General features: G+C 37.1%; 1 protein-coding gene across 3 annotated transcripts; it reads right to left on the bottom strand.

Annotated features, from left to right (window-relative positions):
- Positions 1-1,354: 1,354 nt before the first annotated feature.
- On the bottom strand, positions 1,355-21,263 carry LOC116582980 (putative P2Y purinoceptor 10). 3 transcript variants are annotated; one of them, XM_032330876.1, is made up of 3 exons: positions 21,221-21,263; positions 19,451-19,543; positions 1,355-3,179 (listed from the first exon to the last, which is right to left on the bottom strand). In XM_032330876.1, the coding sequence occupies exons 1-3, from the start codon at positions 21,256-21,258 to the stop codon at positions 2,150-2,152; spliced, it is 1,161 nt and encodes a 386-aa protein (XP_032186767.1). In that variant the 5' UTR covers positions 21,259-21,263; the 3' UTR covers positions 1,355-2,149. The 3 variants fall into 3 exon arrangements, with proteins under 3 accessions (XP_032186767.1, XP_032186768.1, XP_032186769.1); XM_032330877.1 differs by having other exon boundaries at positions 1,355-3,176; XM_032330878.1 differs by lacking the exons at positions 19,451-19,543; positions 21,221-21,263 and adding an exon at positions 3,551-4,000 and having other exon boundaries at positions 1,355-3,176.
- Positions 21,264-24,507: the final 3,244 nt, after the last annotated feature.

Below are 24,507 nucleotides of genomic sequence, written 5' to 3'. Positions count from 1 at the left end.
ATTACAATAGGAATTCATATGTCAAAAAACCCAAAGATTCCACTTTAATTGTGGAAGGTACATATATTAATTGGCCCACTAATATACAAATCTTGTGTTCAAACCACTATCTCTAGGCAGCAATTTCAAAGTAGGCATGGGTATTTAGAACTGAAATACCTTTTCTCTGCAAACAGCAGGATGTACAATTCTAAATAGTTTTCTTTCAAAATTAAATTCTTTGAGTGAGACATCTAGACAGTCATCCTGATAATGCGTCCATTAACTCCAAACATATCTGGAAAACTTCTTTAAGCAGTGCTTTCAGATGCACGTTAATAAAGCACAAGAAAACCAGTTTCATTAATTAATAATTACAGAATTCTTTTCCTCCCTAGAAGCCTTGTACTTCTTTCTTTTAATTTCTCTGTTTTAGTTTTCCCTCCTTCCTTCTCGTCAGCCAGACTATTCGAGAAAACCACTTCCCTTCTCCTTCCTGCATGCAAAGTGTCCACGCTATTTAAATTTCAAGCGTAAGTGTTGACAGTGATGTATTGAGTTTCATAAATACCAAATTGAAAAGCTGAGGAGTGCCTATACTCAAATCCTCTATAATGGCTCTGAAATAATGAATATAACCCCTAGAAAAATGAAGATAAAGAGATTGCCAGAAGGACTCATGTTTTTCTCCCATTCATTTATGATGTGATAATGTTTTCTGTTTCTAATGAAATTCTGTGAGCTCTACTGACAGAAGTTTCTTAATAAACACAAATTTGTCAATGTTCAAAAAGAAAGAATCTGGGCAAGCTGCAAAAAAATCCAAATTTCACAGAACGTTCATTTCTCAATTTTTTTTTGCGGCCCTCTTCACAGCAACATTAGATATGTCAACTAAGTCAAGAGAAACAACAACAACAACAACAAAAGTAAATTCTTTGAACTATTAAGAATAAAAGATTTTGCACAGTAAAGGAGACAAACAATAAAACAAAAAAAGCAGCCTACTGAATGGGAGAAAGTATTTGCAATGAAATATCCAATAGAGGGTTAATATCCAAATATATAAGGAACTTCTACATCTGTCAGCTTTATAGTCTTCTTTCCTTCATCTATTTATGGGTTCTGTATGACATTAAGCCCTAAAATATATTTGGTAAGACATCATGAACAATGTGGGTCTCCTATACCCCTAATCATTAAACTGTAGATTGGGACAGTATTACAAAACAAAACAAAACAAAACTATTTATCATTTGATAATTTGTAGCCAGAAGTTTGATCTGCCATTCCTATAACCCAGACTTTTCACATAATCTCCAGAAAATTGTGTAGAAATGGCCTAATCTGATGCAGCTTAGCTTTGGCCTGTGTCTTCACCATTTATCTCAAGTTTAATGTTGACTTAGTAAAAGTAACAACACAAATAGAGGGAACAATTTAAGCATATGCGGTATATACAGAACTAATTTTACCTCATCACTGTTTATCCTCAGGCAAGTTACTTCCCTTTCTGAGGTTCTACTTACTCATTTGTATTGGAAATTTCCACAAGTTTATTAGAAGGGTCAGATGAGATGCTTGCTATATTGTGACAGTACCTAAGAAATTGATAACCCAGAATATAATAGGCATCCAGTATATTTTCAGTGAATGGAAAAATTTCCATGCCCTTTATTCAGTATTAGGTTTATGGCCCTGAAATTTATGCATACACTACTTCAGTTGTCACTCCCCCCTTACCTGTGCATTTATTTCTTAGAAAAACTGAAGAATTTTATTCTCATTCACAATTAAAAGTCTTCATATAAAAGAGATTTGCAGTTTGGGAAAAGAATTGTGTATTTATTGCATCTTATTAACAATATATTTACTAAAATGTTTAGGATAAAATATCTAATTTTTGATTGAAAACATCTGTAAAATTTGAGCTAGGTCTCTTAAGAACGTATCTTGAATTTCAAAGAGAAAACTGGCAAATTCTATTTTCCCTACCCCTCCCACATTTCTTACACACCGTCATCCCCATTACATCCCTGTGACCACAACTATTACACAACAAGACTTCCATTGTTCATAAATTTCCATTAAACAAATTGTCTGGTTATTCTGGCCTTTGGGAAAAGCTAGGAAACATAGTTAAATTCATAACTGAAGAGTTATTTTATGTTTAGCTAACCATTGATGAACCACTCTCTCTGCTCATAAGGCGGGAACGGATCACAGAGCTTCCATGGCGAGATAGCTGGTCACGGAACTCTGAGGCCATGAAATAATAGAGAATTGGATCCAAAAGACAGCAGAGACTGGCAAGGCACAGACAAAAAGGGTGGAAATAAAGTGTGCTTTGGACAATGGGACAACTACTAATGATGGTTTCCTTCACCATAGTGTAAAAAATAAAGTTAATATGGTAAGGAGTGAAGCAGATGAAAAAGACTGCAGCACACATAAAAACCATCCGCAGTGCTTTCTGCCGCTCACTGATTCCTTGGAAAGCCACTGGTGGCTGTCTCAGGGATATAATAGTTTTCCAAGTACACCATGCAATGATAACCACTGGGACAACAAATCCTGCCAGCTCAGCAACTGTAATCATTCCAACCAAAGCCACTGCATTCATTTTCTTATAACCAAGATCAGCAAAACAGGACTCAGTTTTGTTGCCTAAGTAGGTGCTTCTCAGAAGGGGAAATGGCAAGCAGGCAGTTCCCACGATGATCCAGATGGCAGCACTGATGCCCACATCATACCTACGTTTCCAGTTTCTGGCCCTAAAGGGCTTGAGGAGAAAGAAACATCTCTGAAGGCTGATGCACGTCAGGAAACAAATGCTTGCATACATGTTGAGATATTTCAGGTAGAAGCACAGTAGGCAAAGGGCCTTCTGGAAGGGCCAGTGGTGGCTGATGTAATAGTAAATCCGGAGGGGTAAGGACAGTACATGAGCAAGATCAGCCACGGAGAGGTTGATCATGAAAATGATGGCTTTATTTTTTTTGCTGATGAAGCGGCACAGAACCCACAAAGCTGCACTGTTGGCCAGAAGACCAGGGATGAATATGAGGATGTAGGTGCCTGCATAGAGGGAGTTCTGAAATGTCACATTAGTAGCACTGCAGTCATTGCTGGTACTGTTGCTATCCATCTTGAATATTTCAGTATACTCATCAAGGTAAACAGTGGCGTTATAATTCCTGCTTGATCAAAGAAAAAAAGAGTATAATGACTAAACAGTTCTATAGCCAAATCCAGATTCCTTTTTATACTTGAAGCGGCAGATTATTAGATTTAGAAAAGACCTGTGTTCAGATGAATTGGCAGATGCTTAAAGAATATCTACTAATCAAAGGTCACCTAATGAATCAGGAAACCATGGGGCTGTCTTCAAACTGCCCTCCCAAATTGTCTAAGTTGTGTCATATAGGCAAGGATGTCCTGAAATACTTAGTTTCTTTTTCTTACCACAACAAAAAGGGTATGGCACTTCAGTCTGTTCCTTTTGCACCCAAATTTTTCCTGCCCCAAACCCTGTTCATTAACACTTGCAATGATAGAAATCCAACCTTACCTTTTACATCCCCTTTCTTCTCTTTTGGGTTCTGACTTCCTACCTTGGTACTACAGCACTTGAAAAATGACCCTGCATCTTTAGCCTACATTGCTAGTATGCTAGTTGAGTTTCAGGACTTGGGACCCCTATCTTCTTAACATTTTATCACAATAGCATAAGTGGTTCTCGTGCACATTGTCATTCTCTCTTGGCTTAGGTCTTTTTCCAATTTACATGAAAAGGATCATTAATACACAAATTCAGAATCTGAACTAGGAATTCCCTTTAGTGATCTGAAAAGGAAGAGACTAATTTTCTTGCTAAGAATTCTGTACTGGTATGACATCATGGACATAGTAGATTATCCAATGGACACAGTAAACATTGATTAGGGAAACAGTGAAATAGGCCACAAAATCATTTTTGGAAACAATTTAGCTTAATACATTTTTTTCATTAAAATAGTCATCATAAGAAGAAAAAAATGTGAATGTCCTTAATTTTATTTTATGTTTTAGTGTGTTTTTTATTATGTAATAAATATAGGACATGGGGAATATAAAGTAATCTTTAGGGCTTCTCAAGTCCTGGTCATAGATTTACGCAGGTTGCCTGCAAGTAAAAGAGAGCAACAACTTTATTATTTTAGCTTAACACTCTTGTAGACTTTTAGACTGGAAAGAACATTTAAAAGATCATTTAATCCAGCCTTCATATAATACATAGAAGTAAGGCCAAAAGGGAGGCTTATTAAGGCCACAAAGCTACAAAACAGAAGATCTGGGACTTCAAATGGGAGTACAAGATACCTAATCCTTATAAACACCCTTCTCTTCATTTGTTTTCCTCCCCAAAACAAATTTTTACAAACTTAGCTTCTGTTTATATTGCAAGCATGTTTACTGAATTTAGGGCTAGAAGTGGTATACAGTAGTGAAGTTGTTTCTTAGGTTAAATAACATTTTTGTTGTCTTAATTGTTTCTCTTCTGTTTTATTTTGTTTTAAGTACATTTACAAAACAAAGGAGTGTTTTGCTTTTAGATTCTCCTCATAAGTAACAGAATGACTTCCTGTATCACGTTTTAAGTCCTATTCCAGGAAATAGAAATGTGGATTAAAAGCAGAACCCCAAATGATTAGTTCACATATAAAAATGTCAACATTGTGAACTACCATTTTTCTAAAGGGTGCTTTCACTTTGTCTCCCCTAATATTTCATCCTTGCTACTTGACTTGTGATATATCCTAAAAAGTCATGCAGTCATCTTGCTTATGTATGTATAACTTTGAATAGAAGGTGAAGGGTTGATCACAAGTGAAAATAATAAATAATTATCATGGTGTGACTATCAGCAATGTACCCCAGAATCTGCAATGAAAGTTTTCACTTTCTAACTTGCATTATCTAATTTCATTTTATAGCCATCATCAGAAGCAGGTACTATTATTATTACTTTATATTGCAGATGAGGTAACTGAGGTTCAGAGAGATGCAGTTAATTTTCTGGGGTAACAAACCTAGAAAATAGTAAAAATGAGATATATTATTATCCCTTATTTTCTCCAAAGTCTATGAGATTTCCACTACACCACTTTCTTCTCTCCGCTTAGGAGGGACTACTTAATAGAATGAGGCTCATGTCATCTGGGGGCACATTGTAAAAGAACATTTCTAATCCCATAGTAGGAGCTTATAATCTTATAACACTAGAATTACTCTAGTTAGGTTATTATAATATAACTAAATACCTGTCCCCACGAATATCACCCATCGCTCCTCAACACCCACTTCATTATTGACATTTTTGACATTTTTCTACTATTATCTATTATCCATGCAAAAACTGTGAGAAACCAAGGAAAGATTCATCAAGTGCACTACTACAATTCCAAGACCTGAGAACATCTCACACCCACCCAAATAACACTTCCACTTTTGTACTGCACAGACATGAGTATTTGTTCCTGCTTCACTGGTGTAGAAAGTTTCACTTACTAAAGAGAGATGTTCCATCCACACCCATGTGTTAAATAACAGAAACCAATTAAGCCAGAACAGCAAGCTAGAAATCAAGTTCAGACCTTTTGAGTGGGTGGGGGAGTGGGGAGGTTATGCCTCTGCAATTCACAGTTTATTGCGAGCTTAGAGATTTGCATGGTCCACTTTCCAAAATCTCTTCTCCAGACTGAAAGGAAGATAGGAAGGTTTTGCCAAATCTGGTGCCAAATTTTGTGACAATTAAATGTAAAATTCCCATTGTAGGGTGAAGCTCGGGGAATTTGGTTTGGGTAGGGAAGAAATATAAACCTCATAGAGCCCTGGGTGTTATACACAAACAATCATGGGACACTACATCAAAAACTAATGATGTACTGTATGGTGATTAACATAACATAATAAAAAAAGAAATATAAGCTCTCTCAGGAAATACTTAGCTTGCTGTGGAAAATCTGTGACATTTCTGAAATTTAAGAAAGGAGAACAACCTAAGAAGCCACTAATAGAAAAATACTGAATAGAAGGGCTAAGGTTGGAGTACCTTCCTTCTCTGTCTTTGCTTCTGCCACTGTCTGTTTCTCTCTCTGTTGTTGACTATTTCTAGTTGGCTTGTGCCACCTATGTTGCCAATTTTTCTCCCCTTCAACCTAGATACATCTTTGGTTCCTGTCTCAAAAAATGTGTAAGATTGGTGACTCACTCCTGAGTCTGATCTCCCTTCTCAGTAAGTGTCATGACTCTCCTCCCAGACACTCAAGCTGAAAAGTGGGGATTTAGCTAACACCTATCACTACATTTCCTCCATATCCAGTCAGAAACCAGGTGGTTCTTCCTTTGAAATATCTCTCCAATCCAAATATATTTCTACTGCTGTCATCCTAACATAGGCCACCGTCACCTTTCTTCTTGACTACTGAAACAGATTGATTTACCATACTCCCCACACTCCAGTCATAACCTCTGCAGTCCATTCCCCATACTGTGTCTAGCACTAACATTAATTTTCACTACCATTTATTGAGGGCTACCATTTATTTACAGGCTAAGCACGCTTCATGTATTATCTCATTAATCCTCATAGCGGTGCTATGATTATCTCCATATCACTGGTGAGGAAACTGAGACAAAAAAAATTAAATAAATTGCAGCAAAGTCACAAAACTTGCTTTGTGTAGAGGTAGTATGTTAGAATTGGAGTCTATGCTTGTTTCCGTACTTTCTTACTTTTGTTGTGGCACTTATTAACTCTTTCTAACACTTTCTTTTTTTTTTTTTTAATTTTTATTTATTTTTATTTATTTTTTTATTTCCAGCATAACAGTATTCATTATTTTTGCACCACACCCCGTGCTCCATGCAATCCGTGCCCTCTATAATACCCACCACCTGGTACCCCAACCTCCCACCCCCCGTCCCTTCAAAACCCTCAGATTGTTTTTCAGAGTCCATAGTCTCTCATGGTTCACCTCCCCTTCCAATTTCCCCCAACTCCCTTCTCCACTCTAAGTCCCCATGTCCTCCATGCTATTTGTTATGCTCCACAAATAAGTGAAACCATATGATAATTGACTCTCTCTGCTTGACTTATTTCACTCAGCATAATCTCTTCCAGTCCCGTCCATGTTGCTACAAAATTTGGGTATTCATCCTTTCTGATGGAGGCATAATCATGGCTTCTTTCTAACACTTTCTATACTGTAGCCTAAATAAACTTTCTTTGAAAAGTTTATCATTCTCCTCCCTAAAATCCTTTGCTGGCCCTCTATTATACGAAGGCCAAACTTTTCACCATGTCTCCTGTGTCCTTCAACATCACTTCATTCCATTCCATTTCTTCCTCATTCTCTATGTTTCAACTACACTGAGATGTTTTCAGTTTCTAGACCAAGCTATTATTTTTTCCTGGTGAAGGTCTCTGCACATTTTTTCTCTGTCTGGAGTTATCTCCCTCCAGGTCTTCACATGTCTGGTTCCTTTTAATCTCAGTTTGCAGGTCAGAAAGACCTTCACTACCAGTGCTATCTAGGTAAACCTGCACATCATTATATATTCTCATGCTCTGTCCCTTCCTTCATAGCATCAACATTTATAATTTAAATGTTTGTTTACTTGTCTGTTGGATTTTTCACCCATTGTGCCATTAGATTCATTCGTGTCAAAACAAGATATGTTATGTTAATCACCATATAGCTAGGACAGCCTGCTACTTAAGAAGAACTCATGGAGGGGCGCCTGGGTGGCTCAGTGGGTTAAGCCTCTGCTTTCGGCTCAGGTCATGATCCCAGGGTCCTGGGATCGAGCCCCACATCGGACTCTCTGCTCAGCAGGGAGCCTGCTTCCCCCGCTCTCTCTCTGCCTGCCTCTCTGCCTCCTTGTGATCTCTCTGTCTGTGTCAAATAAATATATACACTCTTTAAAAAAAAAAAAAGAAGAAGCACTCATGGAGAATTTGCGTGATGGATTGACAGTAGTTTAAAGTCCCTGTTTGGAAGCATTAAACAAAAATGCAAACTTGGATGTGTTAACTAATACATTGCTTCTGCTTTCTATTTCCCTATGATGTTGTCTCCTTATTTGCATTATTATCATCAGTGTTCCTTACACCTACCCTTTTCAACTTAGAAAATTCATACCTGTAGAGCTTGAGAAAAATGCAAAATAATTAATTTAGAAATAACAAGCAGTCAGATATATCCTATGGGTAGAAACTAGCACAATTCAAAGTCTCAGAGTATCATTAAGACTATTATCTGGACTTCATGAAGAAGCTAGTCCTTATTGTCTACTTCTAAGAGCACTCAACCCTTTATTTTTCTTGGCTGCCATTCTGCAGAGGGTAAAACTGCTTCATCTCATCAGCAAATAACTTCTTACTTGCCCATGCATAGGAACTGAAAGGAAAGTGAAAATGTTCCATCTCTAGTCACCAAAGCTCTCCATACATTAAAAGTAAGCATAAAGGAAAAGATAACTCTATTTAGGTTTTTATTTCCCCTGGCTTTTTGAGGACTCTGGCTGCCTTAATCAACATATATTTAATACATGCAATCTTATAAACTCTGTGCTAGGGTAGGCCCTGTAGCAAATACAGAACTATCTGCCATAATCTCTGTCCCTGAGAAGCTTCTGGTCTGGTGGGGGAAATACTTTTAAAATCTCCAACATCATAATCAGTGCATGACAAGAACCATGGTAAATGGCATAAGTGATAAGAAATCCTCATATTATCATAGCATCATCCCTCTAAGGTAAGTGAGACAATACCAGTAACTACCCCACCATAGTGTTTAATTGACAAAGAGATGCATTCATGAACAATTAAATACCTTGTTCAAGGTCACCTAGGAATAACATGATTGAAATAAGACCAGGAGTCGGAATTGTGGGCCTCTTAATGCTCTTTTTGCAATGTCAGTCTGCTTCTATTAAATTCTGAAATATAGAGCACCTCAATCCAGAAGAAATGGCACTTGTTCCAAGTCATCTGCATTTTCTTATTGGTCCCTGTAGGGACAGGGTTGGAAAGAAAAAATAGAAATGGTGTCTGAGGAAGAGATAAAGTTAACTTACTTTGCCTGAAGTATACACTATTGAATTTAAATCCTAAAACCCCCTTTTTTTTTTTAAAGATTTTATTTATTTGACAGACAGAGATCTCAAGTAGGCAGACAGGCAGGCGGAGGGAAAGAGGAGGAAGCAGGCTCCCTGCTGAGCAGAGACCCCAATGTGGGGCTTGATCCCAGGACCCTGGGATCATGACCTGAGCCGAAGGCAGAGGCTTTAAGTTACTGAGCCACCCAGGCGCCCCCCTAATAACCCTTTAAAGTTTTGGTCAACTTTCATCTTTTCAAGGAAACCTGCACTGAGTATCACCAATGCCATTCAACTGGGATTCAGTGGATTATGATTTCATACAGCAAATTAAAAGTATGCTACATGCATCTAGTATGTTGATTGCTAAGAATGTTGGAGTGAGGCGGGAAATTTCATAGAAGGATAATGCATGATTGTTGTCCTCAAAATGTTTATAGTTTTTTAAGAGAGATAGACATAAGAAAAATTACCCATAACAGATTTTTCAAACCTGCTATGAAAGAGATAATGAAGTTTCTATGGGAGTAGAAATTAATACTGCACAAAAGAGGAGGATTGGAAGTTCAACTTAAAGGTAAATCCATTTTCAACAAGCAGTTTGGGTGGGCAGGATACAAGAGAAGAAATAGTAGAAGAATGACAGCAATGAATAGACAGCATTCAAATATCCTGAGGTTAACAAATGATCTATAGAAAGCAACAGCAGGTGTTCTAGTATAGCTGGAAAACAGAGTGAGATGCTGGGGAAGATGGAATGAGAAGTAAGAATGGGAGAAGGTAGCAAAAGGAAAAAGAAACTTAAAAAGTAGATGCAGCCCAGTCATGGAGGGTTTTAGGGGGAATCATTGAAGGATTCCAGGAAGATATGTCATATTACCATGCTGATGTTTTAAAACAATCACCCTGGCAGAAGTGTAGAAGATGAATTGGGTAGTGTAGAAGATGGGACACAAGAGACAGGAAGTCCATATCAGCTGGAAGTTTGTAGAGTGACTGACAGTTTCGTTTGCCCAAGACTGGGGGTTTCCTGAGATATAGAATTTTTAGTGCTAAATCTATGAAAATCCAAGGAAATAGCACAGTTGGTTACCCTACTGGTGCAACAGCTGAGCTAACAACAAAAACAACAAACTTGGCAAGGCAGGAATAATAGAATTTCAAGTAAAAATCGTGTTTGCAAATAGCCAGTTTGGAACACCATTTGACTGAGGAGTCAAAGATACATTCAGTTATAGAATGTGTGAAAATTTATAAAAAGATATCAGTTTTGCACTTTTTCAAAGCCCTTCAGATTACCCTTAATACAGGATTTTTCAAATTTGCACTCTTTGCCAAACCTCATCAATTCTTTTTTTTTTTTTTTTAATTTCTTTTCGGTGTAACAGTATTCATTGTTTTTGCACCACACTTAGTGCTCCATGCAATCTGTGCCCTCTCTAATATCCCCCACCTGATTCCCCCAACCCCCCACCCCCTGCCCCTTCAAAACCCTCAGATTGCTTTTCAGAGTCCATAGTCTCTCATGGTTCACCTCCCCTTCCAATTTCCCTCAACTCCCTTCTCCTCTCCATCTCCCCTTGTCCTCCATGTTATTTGTTATGCTCCACAAATAAGTGAAACCATTTGATAATTGACTCTCTCTGCTTGACTTATTTCACTCAGCATAATCTTCCAGTCCCGTCCATGTTGCTACAAAAGTTGGGTATTCATCCTTTCTGATGGAGGCCTAATACTCCATAGTGTATATGGACCAGATCTTCCTTATCCATTCGTCTGTTGAAGGGCATCTTGGTTCTTTCCAAAGTTTGGCGACCATGGCCATTGCTGCTATAAACATAGGGGCCCAGATGGCCCTTCTTTTCACTACATCTGTATCTTTGGGGTAAATACCCAGTAGTGCAATTGCAGGGTCAAAGTAGAGCTTCCCTAAACCTCATCAATTCTTGACTCTCTAACATTATAATTAAGTTTCACCATACTAGCTTGCATCATACACTCCTAGAGACTTTGAGTATGTAAATCCCTCCAATTCTGATGGTCCAACCCAGCACCCACCCTTTTCCTACTTCCTCCCTTACTCAGCCTATAGTAAATGGTTAAACCAACTACTCTCACACATGAAACCTCAACTTCCTTGTTCATCATTCTTCTGCTGTACCAGACTAGCAATGCCTTAATCCCAGATCAAGTCCACAATTCATTTTCTTTCTTACAATCCAAACTGCTGAATGATCCTATTAAAAATACTAGGCCTTATTTGGAATGACAACACTAGAAATTTATGATCTCCAGCCTATGATTTTTTTTTCTCCATTATGTTTTTCCATTTTCATGGTGGCCATTCAACACCTTTATAACTCACTGAAACTTTTTCTCTCCTACTCTGTCATCCCCCACCTTTCTTGGCAGAGAGTGTTTTTTAAGTTTTTATTTAAATTCTAGTTATTTAACATAAAATATAATATTAGTTTCAGGTGTAAAATGTAGTAATTCATCACTTCCATATAACACACAGTGCTCATCACACAAAGTGCACTCCTTAATCCCCATTGTCTACTTTATTCATCTCCCCACCCACCTCCATTCTAGTAACCATCACTTTGTCTTCTCTGGTTAAGAGTCTGTTTCTTGATTTGTCTCTCTTTTGTTGCTTTGTTCATTTGTTTTCTTTCTTAAATTCAACATATGAGTGAAATCATACTGTATTTCTTTCTCTAATTTATTTTCTTAGCATTATACTCTCTAGCTCCATCCATGTCATTGTAAATGGCAAGATTTCATTGTTTTTTATAGCTGACTAATATCCCATAGTGTGTATTGTGTGTGTGTGTGTGTGTGTGTGTGTGTGTGTATCACATCTTTATCCATCCATGAGTTGATGGATGTTTGCACTGTTTCTATAATTTGGCAATGGTAGATAATGCTGCTGTAAATATCTGGATGCATGTATCCTTTTGAATTAGTATTTTTGTATTCTTTGGGTAAATTCCCAGTAATGCAATCGCTGGGTCATATGGTAGTTCAATTTATAACTTTTTGAGAAACCTCCATACTGTTATCCAGAGTGGCTGCCCCAGTTTGCATTCCCAACAACTAACTCTTCAGCAGAAAGTCTTAACTTCTCAAATCACAGAGAAAATTTAGGTTATTGGGTGAGAAGCAACTTAATTTCATCTACTATCTCCCCCCAACACAAATAATCTTAAGTATAGCTACATCTTTCTTACTTCTCAACCCAACTACCTTTCCTGTTGCTCAAGGTGAATTCCCATATCTTTTATTAATTGTTCCCTTTTCTCTAGGGATCCTCTTTTATTAATTGTTCCCTTTTCTCTAGATCATCATGCTCTTCTCCTTTCTCAGTTGGATCTTTTTCATTAAGTCTCACCAAACTCCAAAATAATTCTTCTCTTGTGCATTCATCTTATTCTATGTCTTTGCACTTTCTTCTGTTGTTTCTTCTTATTTTTTTAATTAATTTTCAATTTTATTTCCAATATAGTTAACATACAGTTTTATATTAGCTTCTGGTGTATAATATAGTGAATCAACAATTCTATACATTACTCAAAATACTTGTTTACACTGAATGTTTTCTTTTCTTCACTCTCTATTCTTTATGCACTTCAAGGTGGTTTATATACCCTTACAACCTCACTGAAACTGTTAGCAAAAGTGACAAGTGGCCATCATGTTGCTAAATCATGCAGGGCTTCTTAGCTGCCCTGGACACAGTCTGACCACTTCCATCTTTTTGCAAAGTTCTCTTCCTTTGGCTTTCAAACAAGAATTTCTTAATTCACCTCTTAGCCATTTGTCCATTTATACTGAGTTTCTCTCATGGTTTCTTTTATTTTTTTCACATCCTTTAAATATTTTTTTCCCTGGGTCTGCATCTTCTCTTCTTATTCATCATCTTCATGCTGAGTAACATCACCTACCTTAATGGCTTATTCCCTGACATTTTACTTATCTGCCACTATCTATCAGACTTCATAGAATAATCTTAGACTCCTACTCTCTCATTCAATTAACCATGTTTTCTCTCCCTCCCTCACTGTCACACTCTCTCTTCCCTCTCTGAGTTATTGAAACACTCACTAACTGATCCATTTCCCTTGAAGACTGCCCTGTTAAAATCTATTATCTACTCTGCTGTCAAAATAATGTATTAAAAATGCAAGTTGGGGCTACCATGTCACGATAGGAATTCCTTTAACAATATACTCACTGCATTATATTGAATGTTTCTGTTTATATCCATGTTTCTGACTAAAATGTGAGCACTTTGAAGGCAAAAAACACATCTCACTCATTTTTAAATCACTAGAATCTAACAGAATGACTGGCACATAGTCATTCAGTAAATATCTTTAACTGAAAAAAATACTCTGCTTTATGACAACTCATATTGTTTAACTATATATGGATCTCTCTACATTGGATTGTGAGGTCAGAGGTCATACTCTAAATTTCTTTATTTCTTTCTCTCTAACTCTAGAACAAGGCTAAACATACAACACTCTTAAAATAATTAATTTTAACTGGCACATGTAGGAATTAATTACAAGGACTTAATTTCATTGTTGTACACTCAACTCAGCTAACCAAAACCATACTCACAATAATGTCCAGGAAAAATTATAACCTGCGAAAATACCACATCCTCAGCATATATTTTAGCCCTTAGCTCTGCAGATGTGAGCCACCTAGGTAGAGATAAGAGCAGAATGTTATGTGCCTCTAACACCACCCTTATAGAAGTAAATGCCTCTTGGTCATTCCAGTCCAGGTTACCTATTGCTTACACCAAGAGCCAGGGCCATGGTAGGAGATGCCTCTTCTTTTACAAGAGGGACCTGATGAAAGAAGCCAACCCCAAAAGGGAAGATTCTTCCTAGACCCTGTCTCAGAAGCCAATATTTTACTCTTTCTCAGGGTTCTCTCTCAACTTTCATCTTTTCCTTGCCCTGGGAAACCCTATTATGACATCTCCTTCTTTGTACACATATAGTACTTTTATATGGACTTATAGCCTCCATATAAAATGTAGTCTCTCTGACAGAGGACTTAGACTTTTATATTCCTCACTTTGCTTAGCAGAAGGTTAGGCATGCGATGTGGTAAGTGTTCAGTTCGTTTACATTAATTTGCAAAGACAAGAATATGGAGAATAAGCACATATTGGTTGTGCTTTAGGCAGCTTTACTTCTAATATCTTTACCATGAGCTACTCTCACAATCAACAGTCATAGTTTCCTCTGCTACTGAATATATGGTCAAGGCAAGGATAATAAGGCTGGAGTCTAATAAATCTGGATGCCTAAGAATTCCAAAGCATGCCACCCTAGATTTTTATTTAAAATCCAACAGGAACCCCAAAATCTTAAGTAGGAATATGGTCATTAATCTTTAACTTTATGGAAATAACTAAATTTTTTCACAGAAAATAAAATTGTGCCATGTATTTAAATCTAACTCAGTGGAGCTGAGTCCAAAAACTTGGGAGGTACCAATATCATCTAACCCAAGGTAGCTTTGCTTCCTAATGCCTAAATGCTGTGATTTTACAAAGGTACAACCAATGTGAAATTATATTATCATGTCATTGCAATTTGTACCAGACTTCTAAGTTTCAGTGAAGTGTTAAGTCCAAGAAGTTTCCACATGCATCCTGTTAGTCACTGTCCAAGTGTTATTCATATATTACTTTTAATCCTTGTAAGAGCTCTGAGGAAATTACTATTATACTATTTTTACAGATCAGAAAATGGAGGCTCAGCAGGATTAACTTTCTTTCTCAAAGTCAGCTATTATGATTTCCATTGTAATAAGATGTTTATGAGCAGAGAACGCTAAAACTCTTCTGATACAAACAACTTTTTGCACAAATAAGAATTTATTTTAAAGTGGCATTTCTATGGATAAGAGTGTTCATCAAAGATGAAGCTTAAGTGGGTAGGAGAAGAATCAATGAAGCAAGATGGGATTGGGAGGGAGACAAACCATAAGTGACTCTTAATCTCACAAAACAAACTGAGGGTTGCTGGGGGGAGGGGGTTTGGGAGAAGGGGGTGGGATTATGGACATTGGGGAGGGTATGTGCTTTGGTGAGTGCTGTGAAGTGTGTAAACCTGGTGATTCACAGACCTGTACCCCTGGGGATAAAAATATATGTTTATAAAAAATAAAAAATTAATTAAAAAAAAAAGATGAAGCTATTCTCAGTTCTAGCTCTAGCCATTTTATATCTTTGCATATATGGCAAATGACTGCCCACCAAGTGTCAGGGTAGTATTGCATCAAAACCAAGGATTTTGGGGGAGTTTTGCCTATGAACCCAAACCATAACAGATCTGTGAACAGAGTACTGGGACAATTTCTTTATAACAGTAGCGAGCTCAATATTTGCTGTAGGTTGGGGAAGACTTAAAAGCAGTAGGATATATTGAAAAGAGTACTGGATTTGGAGCTAAGACATTTAGATTCTAGTTAACTATTAGATTGTTCTTTGTGTTGTTCTGCTAAACCTCTTCCCTTGTGTGGTTTTCATTTGCCTCATTATTAAAATAAGACAGTTTGAACTAGATGATTTTTAATTCCTTTCCAGCCCTAACTTGCTATGATTTTATGGGCATGGCCCCTTTCAAACACTGCCTCTAAATAATACTACCAGCACTGACACGGTCATCATTAATGCAGCAACCACCATTTCAACCCATCTACTGATTTATACTTTACAAACAATTACTACACATATAATTACTGTTAATCTTTAGTAAAGGTATGTATTATGAATAATCAGGACATAGAATATCATCCCTGTCTCACAGATCAGAAAACTGAGGCTAAAAGTGTGACCTTATTTACCCAAAGACATAAGGTTAGCAAGTGGCAGAGTGAGGAGAGTGAAACCTAAGCTACTGGCATCAAGGTGATTGCTCTTTTCCTATACAACTCGACAAATCTTCACTCTCTCGGTCCTCCCCTTCTTTTCACCCCTCAGCATTAAGTCATTAATAACATGAAGTGAACATGTTTACCAAATTTGCTTCTCTTATTTTCTTTGATAATAGGGCAGTATGTGGGGTTGTCATCTTTGGAGGAGAGAGGAAAATCAATATGGAAAGTTTTCTGAGGGGTGCCCTCCCACTCTCCACAGGACAGCTTTTACAAGCCATTTGGAAACCTAACTTGATTTGTTTTACTCGAACTTTTTTTCTTTAAGCCATGAAATTCTCACATGTATTACCTAAGCCAGTCTCACAATGAACATGGTGTCCTTCATTCAATCACTCACAATCACAGCCAAAAAAGAACAACTGGAATTTGGAACTCTGTTATTTCCTGAATTGATTAGAATAAACTCTAAATCACTTACTTGATATTAGAAATACTAAGATTTGGATATACTCTGTAAGTCTAGACATTTTTTCCATAAATTAGAGGAAGTGAAAATTATTTTTCTCCCAAAAATGAGTTAAAGAAATTAGACTGTTCACAAACAAAATCTTAAATGCTTGAATTTAATTTCCCTGCATGCATCTTTATTAGATTTTTAATCATTTAGGAAAGAGGCCTAATTAGATACCATTTTTGCAGTTGGGGCAGCATTTTGGAGGTGGAAAGAATCAGGTTCTTTAGGCAGGACTGGGGTCATATCTTAATTCATTTATCAGCTGACTAGCCTGAAGCAACTTTTTCATATCTCTGGGCTTCAGTTTCCTCATTTATAAAAGTAAGATCATAGTCTTTGCAACATAGATTGCTGTAAAGATTAAATGGAAAATGTACAAAAAATGACCTATTTTCATGTCTGGTATACAGTGACATTAAATAAATGTTAGCTCATTTCCCCTTTACTTGTACAGAAAGTAATCTCCATAGGTTTTTGGTTGGATCCTGTACTTCCCTGGGTTTAGAAAATCCCCCAAAATGTATAGTTGTGAGAGATGGCTAAAATAATTCTTAAAGTGGAAGCCTGGAAAGGATGTGTTATTTGAAAAAAGAATATTCTTATTATAGTAAATATATTTGGGAACCAAAATCATTGTTCCTATAACACAAACTGTTGAAAGTACAGATCTATAAAATCTTTGTAGTTGTTTCACACATAGTTCTCAGAAAATGTCAATGTAATGGATAAGTTTTTCAGGGAATTCAGGGTCTGGTTCCTAGGGAAGCAAGTCCACAATAACCTTGTAGTGACATTTTTAGGTTTCTCAAAGGGAACTCTCGTTTTAAAAGATTGAGAAATAGTGATTGGGTGACAATGTCATTGTGGAAATCAGATTTCAGAGCTATTTCCCTTGTTTGTTGTTTGTGTTTTTCATTTTAAAAAAAGGAAATTACTTACAAAAAAAAAAACTTGTCTGTGATCTAAAAGTTAAGTCATCATGATAACATTATTCTGAAAGAAATATAATGGCCTCGACGAAGTTTACTGGGTTCCACTTATGATCTAGATTATATTTCCAGAAAGTCCCCTCTGGTTATATTTTCACGTTATAGCCCTATTACTTACTGCTTAATGATACATAACTCTTCTCAGGTCCTAGGAGCCCACAGTCGAGTCACTGCATTGTTACAAAGAAAAGTAAAGACTATTCTAACTGTCCCACTTATTACAGTTAAGAATATGGAGATCTACAAAAATAAAACAACTTACCAAAGGCTATACAGTGAGCTGCTAGCAAAACTTGAACTAGGACAGAAAAATTTTTGATTCTGTGTTTATTGATCCATGTACTTCATTACTCTGCCGGTGATACATACAAACCAATACTAGGTGAAAAACTTCCTTGTAAAAGGAATCTGGATGTAAGCAGACTTCTTGACCAAAAGTTTTATAATAAATCACAGACTCTCTACCAGTCATTGCCCTGACTATTGGAACTCTTAGAATGGTTTCACAACAGACAGCTCTGCTCTCTTTGCTTGAACTGTGCCTGAAGGGTAGAAACTGCCCTATTAGGATATCAGTTGACTTACCTTAAACACAACTGGCCATGAAAAGCCACCCCAAATCTCCCAGAAGTAGGCTTACTCATTTTTTAGCCTTATGCTCCACCACTGCCAGGGTTTGAGCAATCTGTACAACATGAACTCAATGACTTCCCTGGTTAAGTTTCAATAGGAACTGATTTTAACTAAAAAGGACCTATGTTCAACCTTTGTATGCAAAGACAATTACCTGAATGCATTACTTGATTCTTGGTACAATTCAGTCATTTCCCACCTCCGTATATCAATATACCACCTACTTCAGCAGTGAATAATTTTACTGTGTCACAACCAATAAGTGATAAACTCCTTGATTAATAGAAATCGCCGTGACATCCTGCATCCATTTAAGCAATCAAAATAAAAATTTCCCCACTGGTTGGATCTTTGGGAGTGTGACTACTCCCCACCAAAATTACAACAAAACTTATTGTTTTATTCAGAATCATCTTGGTACCAATAGGCACAGCACAGCCCACCTTTAAGGATTCCCCAACAGAAGTTTCCTTTTGACTCAGTCATCTTGACTCATAACCAGAGAGGTTGCTAGTACTCAGAGTAATAAGAAAAATAATCACTTGAAAGATAGGTGCCTCTCTAGGGCTTTGCTAACCAGTAGGGCTAAATTTGGGTCAACAAAGCAACTTATAAAAGATCAAGAAACACCTCTGAACACAATCTTAAATCACTTGTCTTTACTTTCACATTTGTCTGAAATCAAGTGTCTTTACTTCATTGACTCTCAATTTCCCCATCTGTAATGTGCTGGATTTGAATCTCTAAGAGCTCTTTCAACTCCAAAATCTGTGATTGGATTCCTTTTACCCTGAAAGAACTTACTATTTCTGTATATGTAAAAACTAAACTTACCAAACCAAGAAGCTTATACACAAACTTTTCCTTCATTATGAAACTAGGTAAATTATAGAGAGAAAAAATTCAAATACTCTTTTTCTGGCTGAATATGCCAAGTTGTCCCAATAAATCTCACAAAACTGTATTTGTTTATTATTAACATTTTTTGCTATCTTCCCGGGTTGATGGAGAAACAAAGAGCCCTCATCAAAAAGTGAGCTGCATGGCATACTCTATGCTCCTTGAGTAATGGCAGTGACTAATGGCATTAACTGACTTTGTTGTACTCTAGTTAGAGTCAAGGGCAATCAGCATTGATCCTGCTATAAGAAGTCTGAAAAGAGAAACCAGGGACCATTTTAAATTTGGTCAATGGTTTCACATCTTCCTCCATCCTGGATCTTCATGCCCCCACCAGTCTTCCCACATTGAACAATCAATTCCCAGATACTGGGCTATAACTTACCCTGGAGCCTTGTCAGGATTAGCACTCTTGTTTCTTTGCAGGGAGCTGAGGGTGAAAGAGCTTAACTCCGGGTGGCACAGATCCTGCTGATAACTGACAAATTTGTTGTTGAAAGAGGAAGTTGAGTTCATTTGGTGTCTCACCACAGAAACCTTATTTGCACAAACCAAAGGTAAGTCCCTTGAGCAGATGACAGTACTGAAGTTTTGTTTCATTTTTATTTCATTTGTACAGAGAAATTCAAAGGGTATGGAGCCCAAGTTTGTGCAAAATCATATAATAACTGCATACTAGCCTTCTTCACTGTTCTTCACCTTATCTCCTTCCACCAAAATATCCCTGTCTATCTGGCACACTAGAATCTCTATGGAAAGATAAAATTTTGAGGCAAAATATGAAGAGAGTTTACTTTAGAACAAGAAAGTTGCAACTTCTTCAAGCCTGAGGTCACAGTGTGAGGAAACCTCAAAAATCTAAGACAGAATTAATAGCAGTAAAACCACCTTTGCTACATTCTTCCCACACCATGAAGGCTCTTCCCTCAACCTCTAATCCCATAATTTAATGTGTATGTTAGTTATTTTTGTTGATGGTTTATCCCCTGTGTATACTACAAACTGATTGAGGGCAAAGATCATTTTTGACTCTTATCTGTATTCCCAATTAGTCTAGCACAAAGACTTTTTGTGTTTATTGAATGAATAAGTGAAGTAATGAATGAAAAAAACTAAATGCATGAATAAATAAATAAATAAATAAATAAATATTGCTGATTACAGAGTCTTTCTCAGTGTACTAAGATTGTGGTCTTCATGTATAATGTTTATGGGGCTTTGTAAGTATGCAAATAAAGAAAAAAATATACACCTGTGGATTATAATGTTCCAAGTCTGAAAGTAGTTATGAAAAAAACAAGACTTGCAAAGCATACAAACCTCTGTTTACATGTAACGGAACCACATTCAGAACCCAGGGCCAAGAGTTGCAAAGAGTCTTCTGGGTAATAACCATAGCAAAGAGAAAACAAGAAAGTACAGTGGGTTAAGTCGAAAAGTAGTACTTTAATTTATAGATTAAAATAAATTTTAAAAAGTGGATGACAACATTTTTATAGACTAGACATTTTGTCAAACTAGATCTGCAGCAAACTCTCCTTATAAAACCAGAACCATTCAAGAACTAGATGAAACCATGACTAACACTCAGAGATTTCTAATACAAATTTTAAGGTTATTAAAAGTTAGAAAAGATACACTTTCAGCACTAGAAACTAAGAATTTGAACTACTTTATGAAAATACCATGACTTGTGAGGACTGTCAAAAGGAAAGGATACCCATCCTGGCTGAGGTATATCAAATGAAATATGCTTGACCTTGCAATTCCCTTCTTAATTCTGACTTCATATATTTACCCAGCTTGAATCTGTTGTTAATTTAGTTTTCTGACTTCTCCAACTAAAAGAATACACTGACAGTCCAACACGCATTTCAGTCCACTTGGCAGTTCTGTTTCTCAGTATAAATTATTAAGTTGGCTTCCTCATAAAAAAATATCCATTCTTTGTGAATTTGAGCCTACAGTGTGAGCCAGTTTTCCTGAGGTCTGAGTATTTTCTGGACAAAGAAAGTTCCAGACTTGTTGAGCTTTAAAGCCAAACCCTGAGACAGTAAGAGAAAAAGATCTCTTTTCTGATGATTAGCTATTGTCACCTCCTGCCTTCATTTCACAGTAAAAAACTTAACATTGCTGAGAAAACCAGCCAGCTTACCTCACTTCTCTTTTGCATGCAAGTATCTCTCTTTTCATTGGTCCTAAAAAGGGAACAGAAAGTTGCTCAGAAGTCAGTGACCCAGTTTAGGCAAAGACAAATACAACTGAGATAAAGCTTTGAGTATTAATTAAAAGGAGTAAATCTGAGGATAAACCAAAAAAGCTGATAATTGAAATATCTCCAATTAACTTTTAGAAGAAAGTTTTTGGTTATTTAATATCAATATCAACTCAAAGTAATAAATATTCAGTCATAAGAGACTAAAAAATAGTATATATTTCATATTTTGCCATGGTTCTGAGCTCCCCTCTTCTTTGTATATATATCCCCTCAAAGTTTATGTTTAAGTGATACATAATATCTTCCCTAGGCTGGGGTAAATTTATGAGTTAGTGCTTTAAAGGCTTCGGGTATTATTTAATAATATGAGTAGATCAGGAGTGATAGCTATCCTTAAGGACATTATTCATGAAAATATACTATGTTTTTTAGGAGGACACAAGACTACTACCTGATTTTAATATTATTAAGAACTAAATATTTCCCAACCAATTGGTTTGATTTAATTTGATTCTTATGGATACTAATAATTGGTCATATATGTCTTTTTTTAAATATAGTCTGCTGAAAACACTGGAACTAATTTACAGTCTACTGGGAGCAAATTTGGAGATCTTTTTATGATAATTTTTATTATCGTCTTTCATGGCTTTGTTTTAATTTCCTTGTTCATTTTCTTTTTATTATTTTACACCTACCATTTATTTATATTATCTTGCTATAGTATGCATCATTTTAAATGATTTTCAGGGGCGCCTGGGTGGCTCAGTGGGTTAAGCCGCTGCCTTCGGCTCAGGTCATGATCTCAGGGTCCTGGGATCGAGTCCCGCATCGGGCTCTCTGCTCAGCAGGGAGCCTGCTTCCATCTCTCTCTCGCTCTCTGCCTGCCTCTCCATCTACTTGTGATCTCTCTCTATCAAATAAATAAATAAAATCTTTAAAAAAAAAAAAAAAAAAATAAATGATTTTCAATCCTTCCTGGAACAATAGTGAAACAAATAATTTTTTTAAAAGAGTGGATGTGGGGGCGCCTGGGTGGCTCAGTGGGTTAAAGCCTCTGCTTTTGGCTTAGGTCATGATCCCAGGGTTCTGGGATCGAGCCCCGCATAGGGCTCTCTGCTCAGCAGGGAGCCTGCTTTCCTTCCTCTCTCTCCGCCTGCCTCTCTGTCTACCTGTGATCTCTGTCTGTCAAATAAATTAAAAAAAAATTAAAAAAAAAGAGTGGATGTGATTTCAATTCCTTTTGTGTTACAACTAGTGAATATTAATTGATTTAGATAAGCAGTATTCAACAGTTTCCCATATCTGGAGAGGAGATAATGGGGGAGATAGCAGAGTAGGTGGATCCTAAGCTCACCTCATCCCATGGATACAACTAGATATCACTCACATTTGTTTATATAACCCAGAAAATGATGCAAAAATTGGCAGGAAAAAAAATTCTACAAAAGGTAGAGAAGGGGCCACATCAAAAAAGTTAAGAAGAGTGAAGATGTGGTTTGGGAGTGAAATCAATCATGGCAGTCCATGCTCAGTAGGAACCCGGTGACACAGAGAAGGGTGAGAAACACACTATCCCACTGGGGAGTGTGCATGGGGAAGACAAATACCCAAAATATTTAGTCTTGAAAACAATAGGGTGCGAGGGGCCAACTTTCATGAATTCTGAAGCAGGAATTAAAGTCTAGAACATTAAAAGTTATCAGGATTAACTCTGGATGAACCTGGAGGGCATTAGGAAGCTGAGTCCCAACTCTAAAGAGAGAGCACAAAAAACAGCCAGAGGAGATAGAGCCTTAAAGCAGAGTTTGAAAAACTCCAGAGGCAGACAGACAGGAGAGTTATTTACTCATCTCAGTATGGCCCAGAAAGGCAGGGATCATGGAAAACCCTTTCAGGAAGAAAGTAGCTGGGAAATGACATTTCCCTCCTCTGCACTTCAGCATAAACCCACAGTCACCTGAGAGAACAAGCTCAAAGTCAACAAACTCTACCTAATTTGCTTACAGCAAGTTCCATGCCCCCATGCTTCAGCAGATCTGTCCTTGCCAGTCACTTTTGCCTCAGTCCCAGTGCTGCAGGTTCCTTCCCTCAAAAAACTGCATAAACCCCACCAACAATTTGTCTCCCAACCCATGAGTTTTGTGAAAATTCATTTCTGGTGACAGTGGCAGAAGCAGGTCTTATTCTGCAAACAGACTGGGGCATACCTTCTTAAAATGTGCTTCACCCAGACGGGGACAAAACACTGCCCACAACAAACAAAAAAAAGACTCTTCAGACAACTAAATTGAGGGGAAAAGTGACCAGGGTTCAGCAGGAAGGCACATGCAACATACATAGGAGATAATCTTTGAAGCACTACATCCCAGGGAACAGATGACACTGCACTACAGAGAACTGCAGGACACCTTCTTCATAAAGCCATTACCTTCAAGAACAGGAGATGGGGTTGACTTTCTTAACACACAGAAACAGACATAGAGATTTAGACAATATGAGGATACAGAGAAATATCTCCCAAATGAAACAACAGGACAAAAACCACAGCAAGAGACCTAAGTGAAACAGATGTAAGTAATAAGTGTGATAGAAAATTTGAAGTAATGATCACTAAGATACCAAGAGTGGAGGACATCAGTGAGACTCTTAATAAAGAGATCAAATGAATCAAACACAGATGAAGAACACAATGAAGGAAATTAAAAATACACTTGATGGGAAAAATAGCAGGCAAGATGAAGGAAATGAATGAATTAATGACCTGGAAGGCAGAGTAATGGAAAGTATTTGAGCCGGAAAAAAAAAATGAAAGCAAAAAATTGTGCAAAATGAGAGTAAACTATGGGAATTCAATTACTCCATCAACCATAACATTCACATTATAGCCATCCCAGAAGAAGAGCTGGAAGAGGGGGCAGAAAATTAATTTGAAGAAATAATAGCTAAAAAATTCCCTAAGCTAGGAAATCCAGGAGGCATAGAGATTCCCCCTGACACACAATCAAACCAAGGAGGTCCACATCAAGATACATAATAAAGAAAAAAAAATTTTTTTTAATTTTTTATTTTTTATAAACATATATTTTTATCCCCAGGGGTACAGGTCTGTGAATCACCAGGTTTACACACTTCACAGCACTCACCAAAGCACATACCCTCCCCAATGTCCATAATCCCACCCCCTTCTCCCAAACCCCCTCCCCCCATCAACCCTCAGTTTG

This window comes from Mustela erminea, chromosome X (assembly GCF_009829155.1).
Source record: "Mustela erminea isolate mMusErm1 chromosome X, mMusErm1.Pri, whole genome shotgun sequence".
Lineage (NCBI taxonomy): Eukaryota > Metazoa > Chordata > Mammalia > Carnivora > Mustelidae > Mustela > Mustela erminea.
This window is presented reverse-complemented; position numbering and strand designations above follow the sequence as displayed.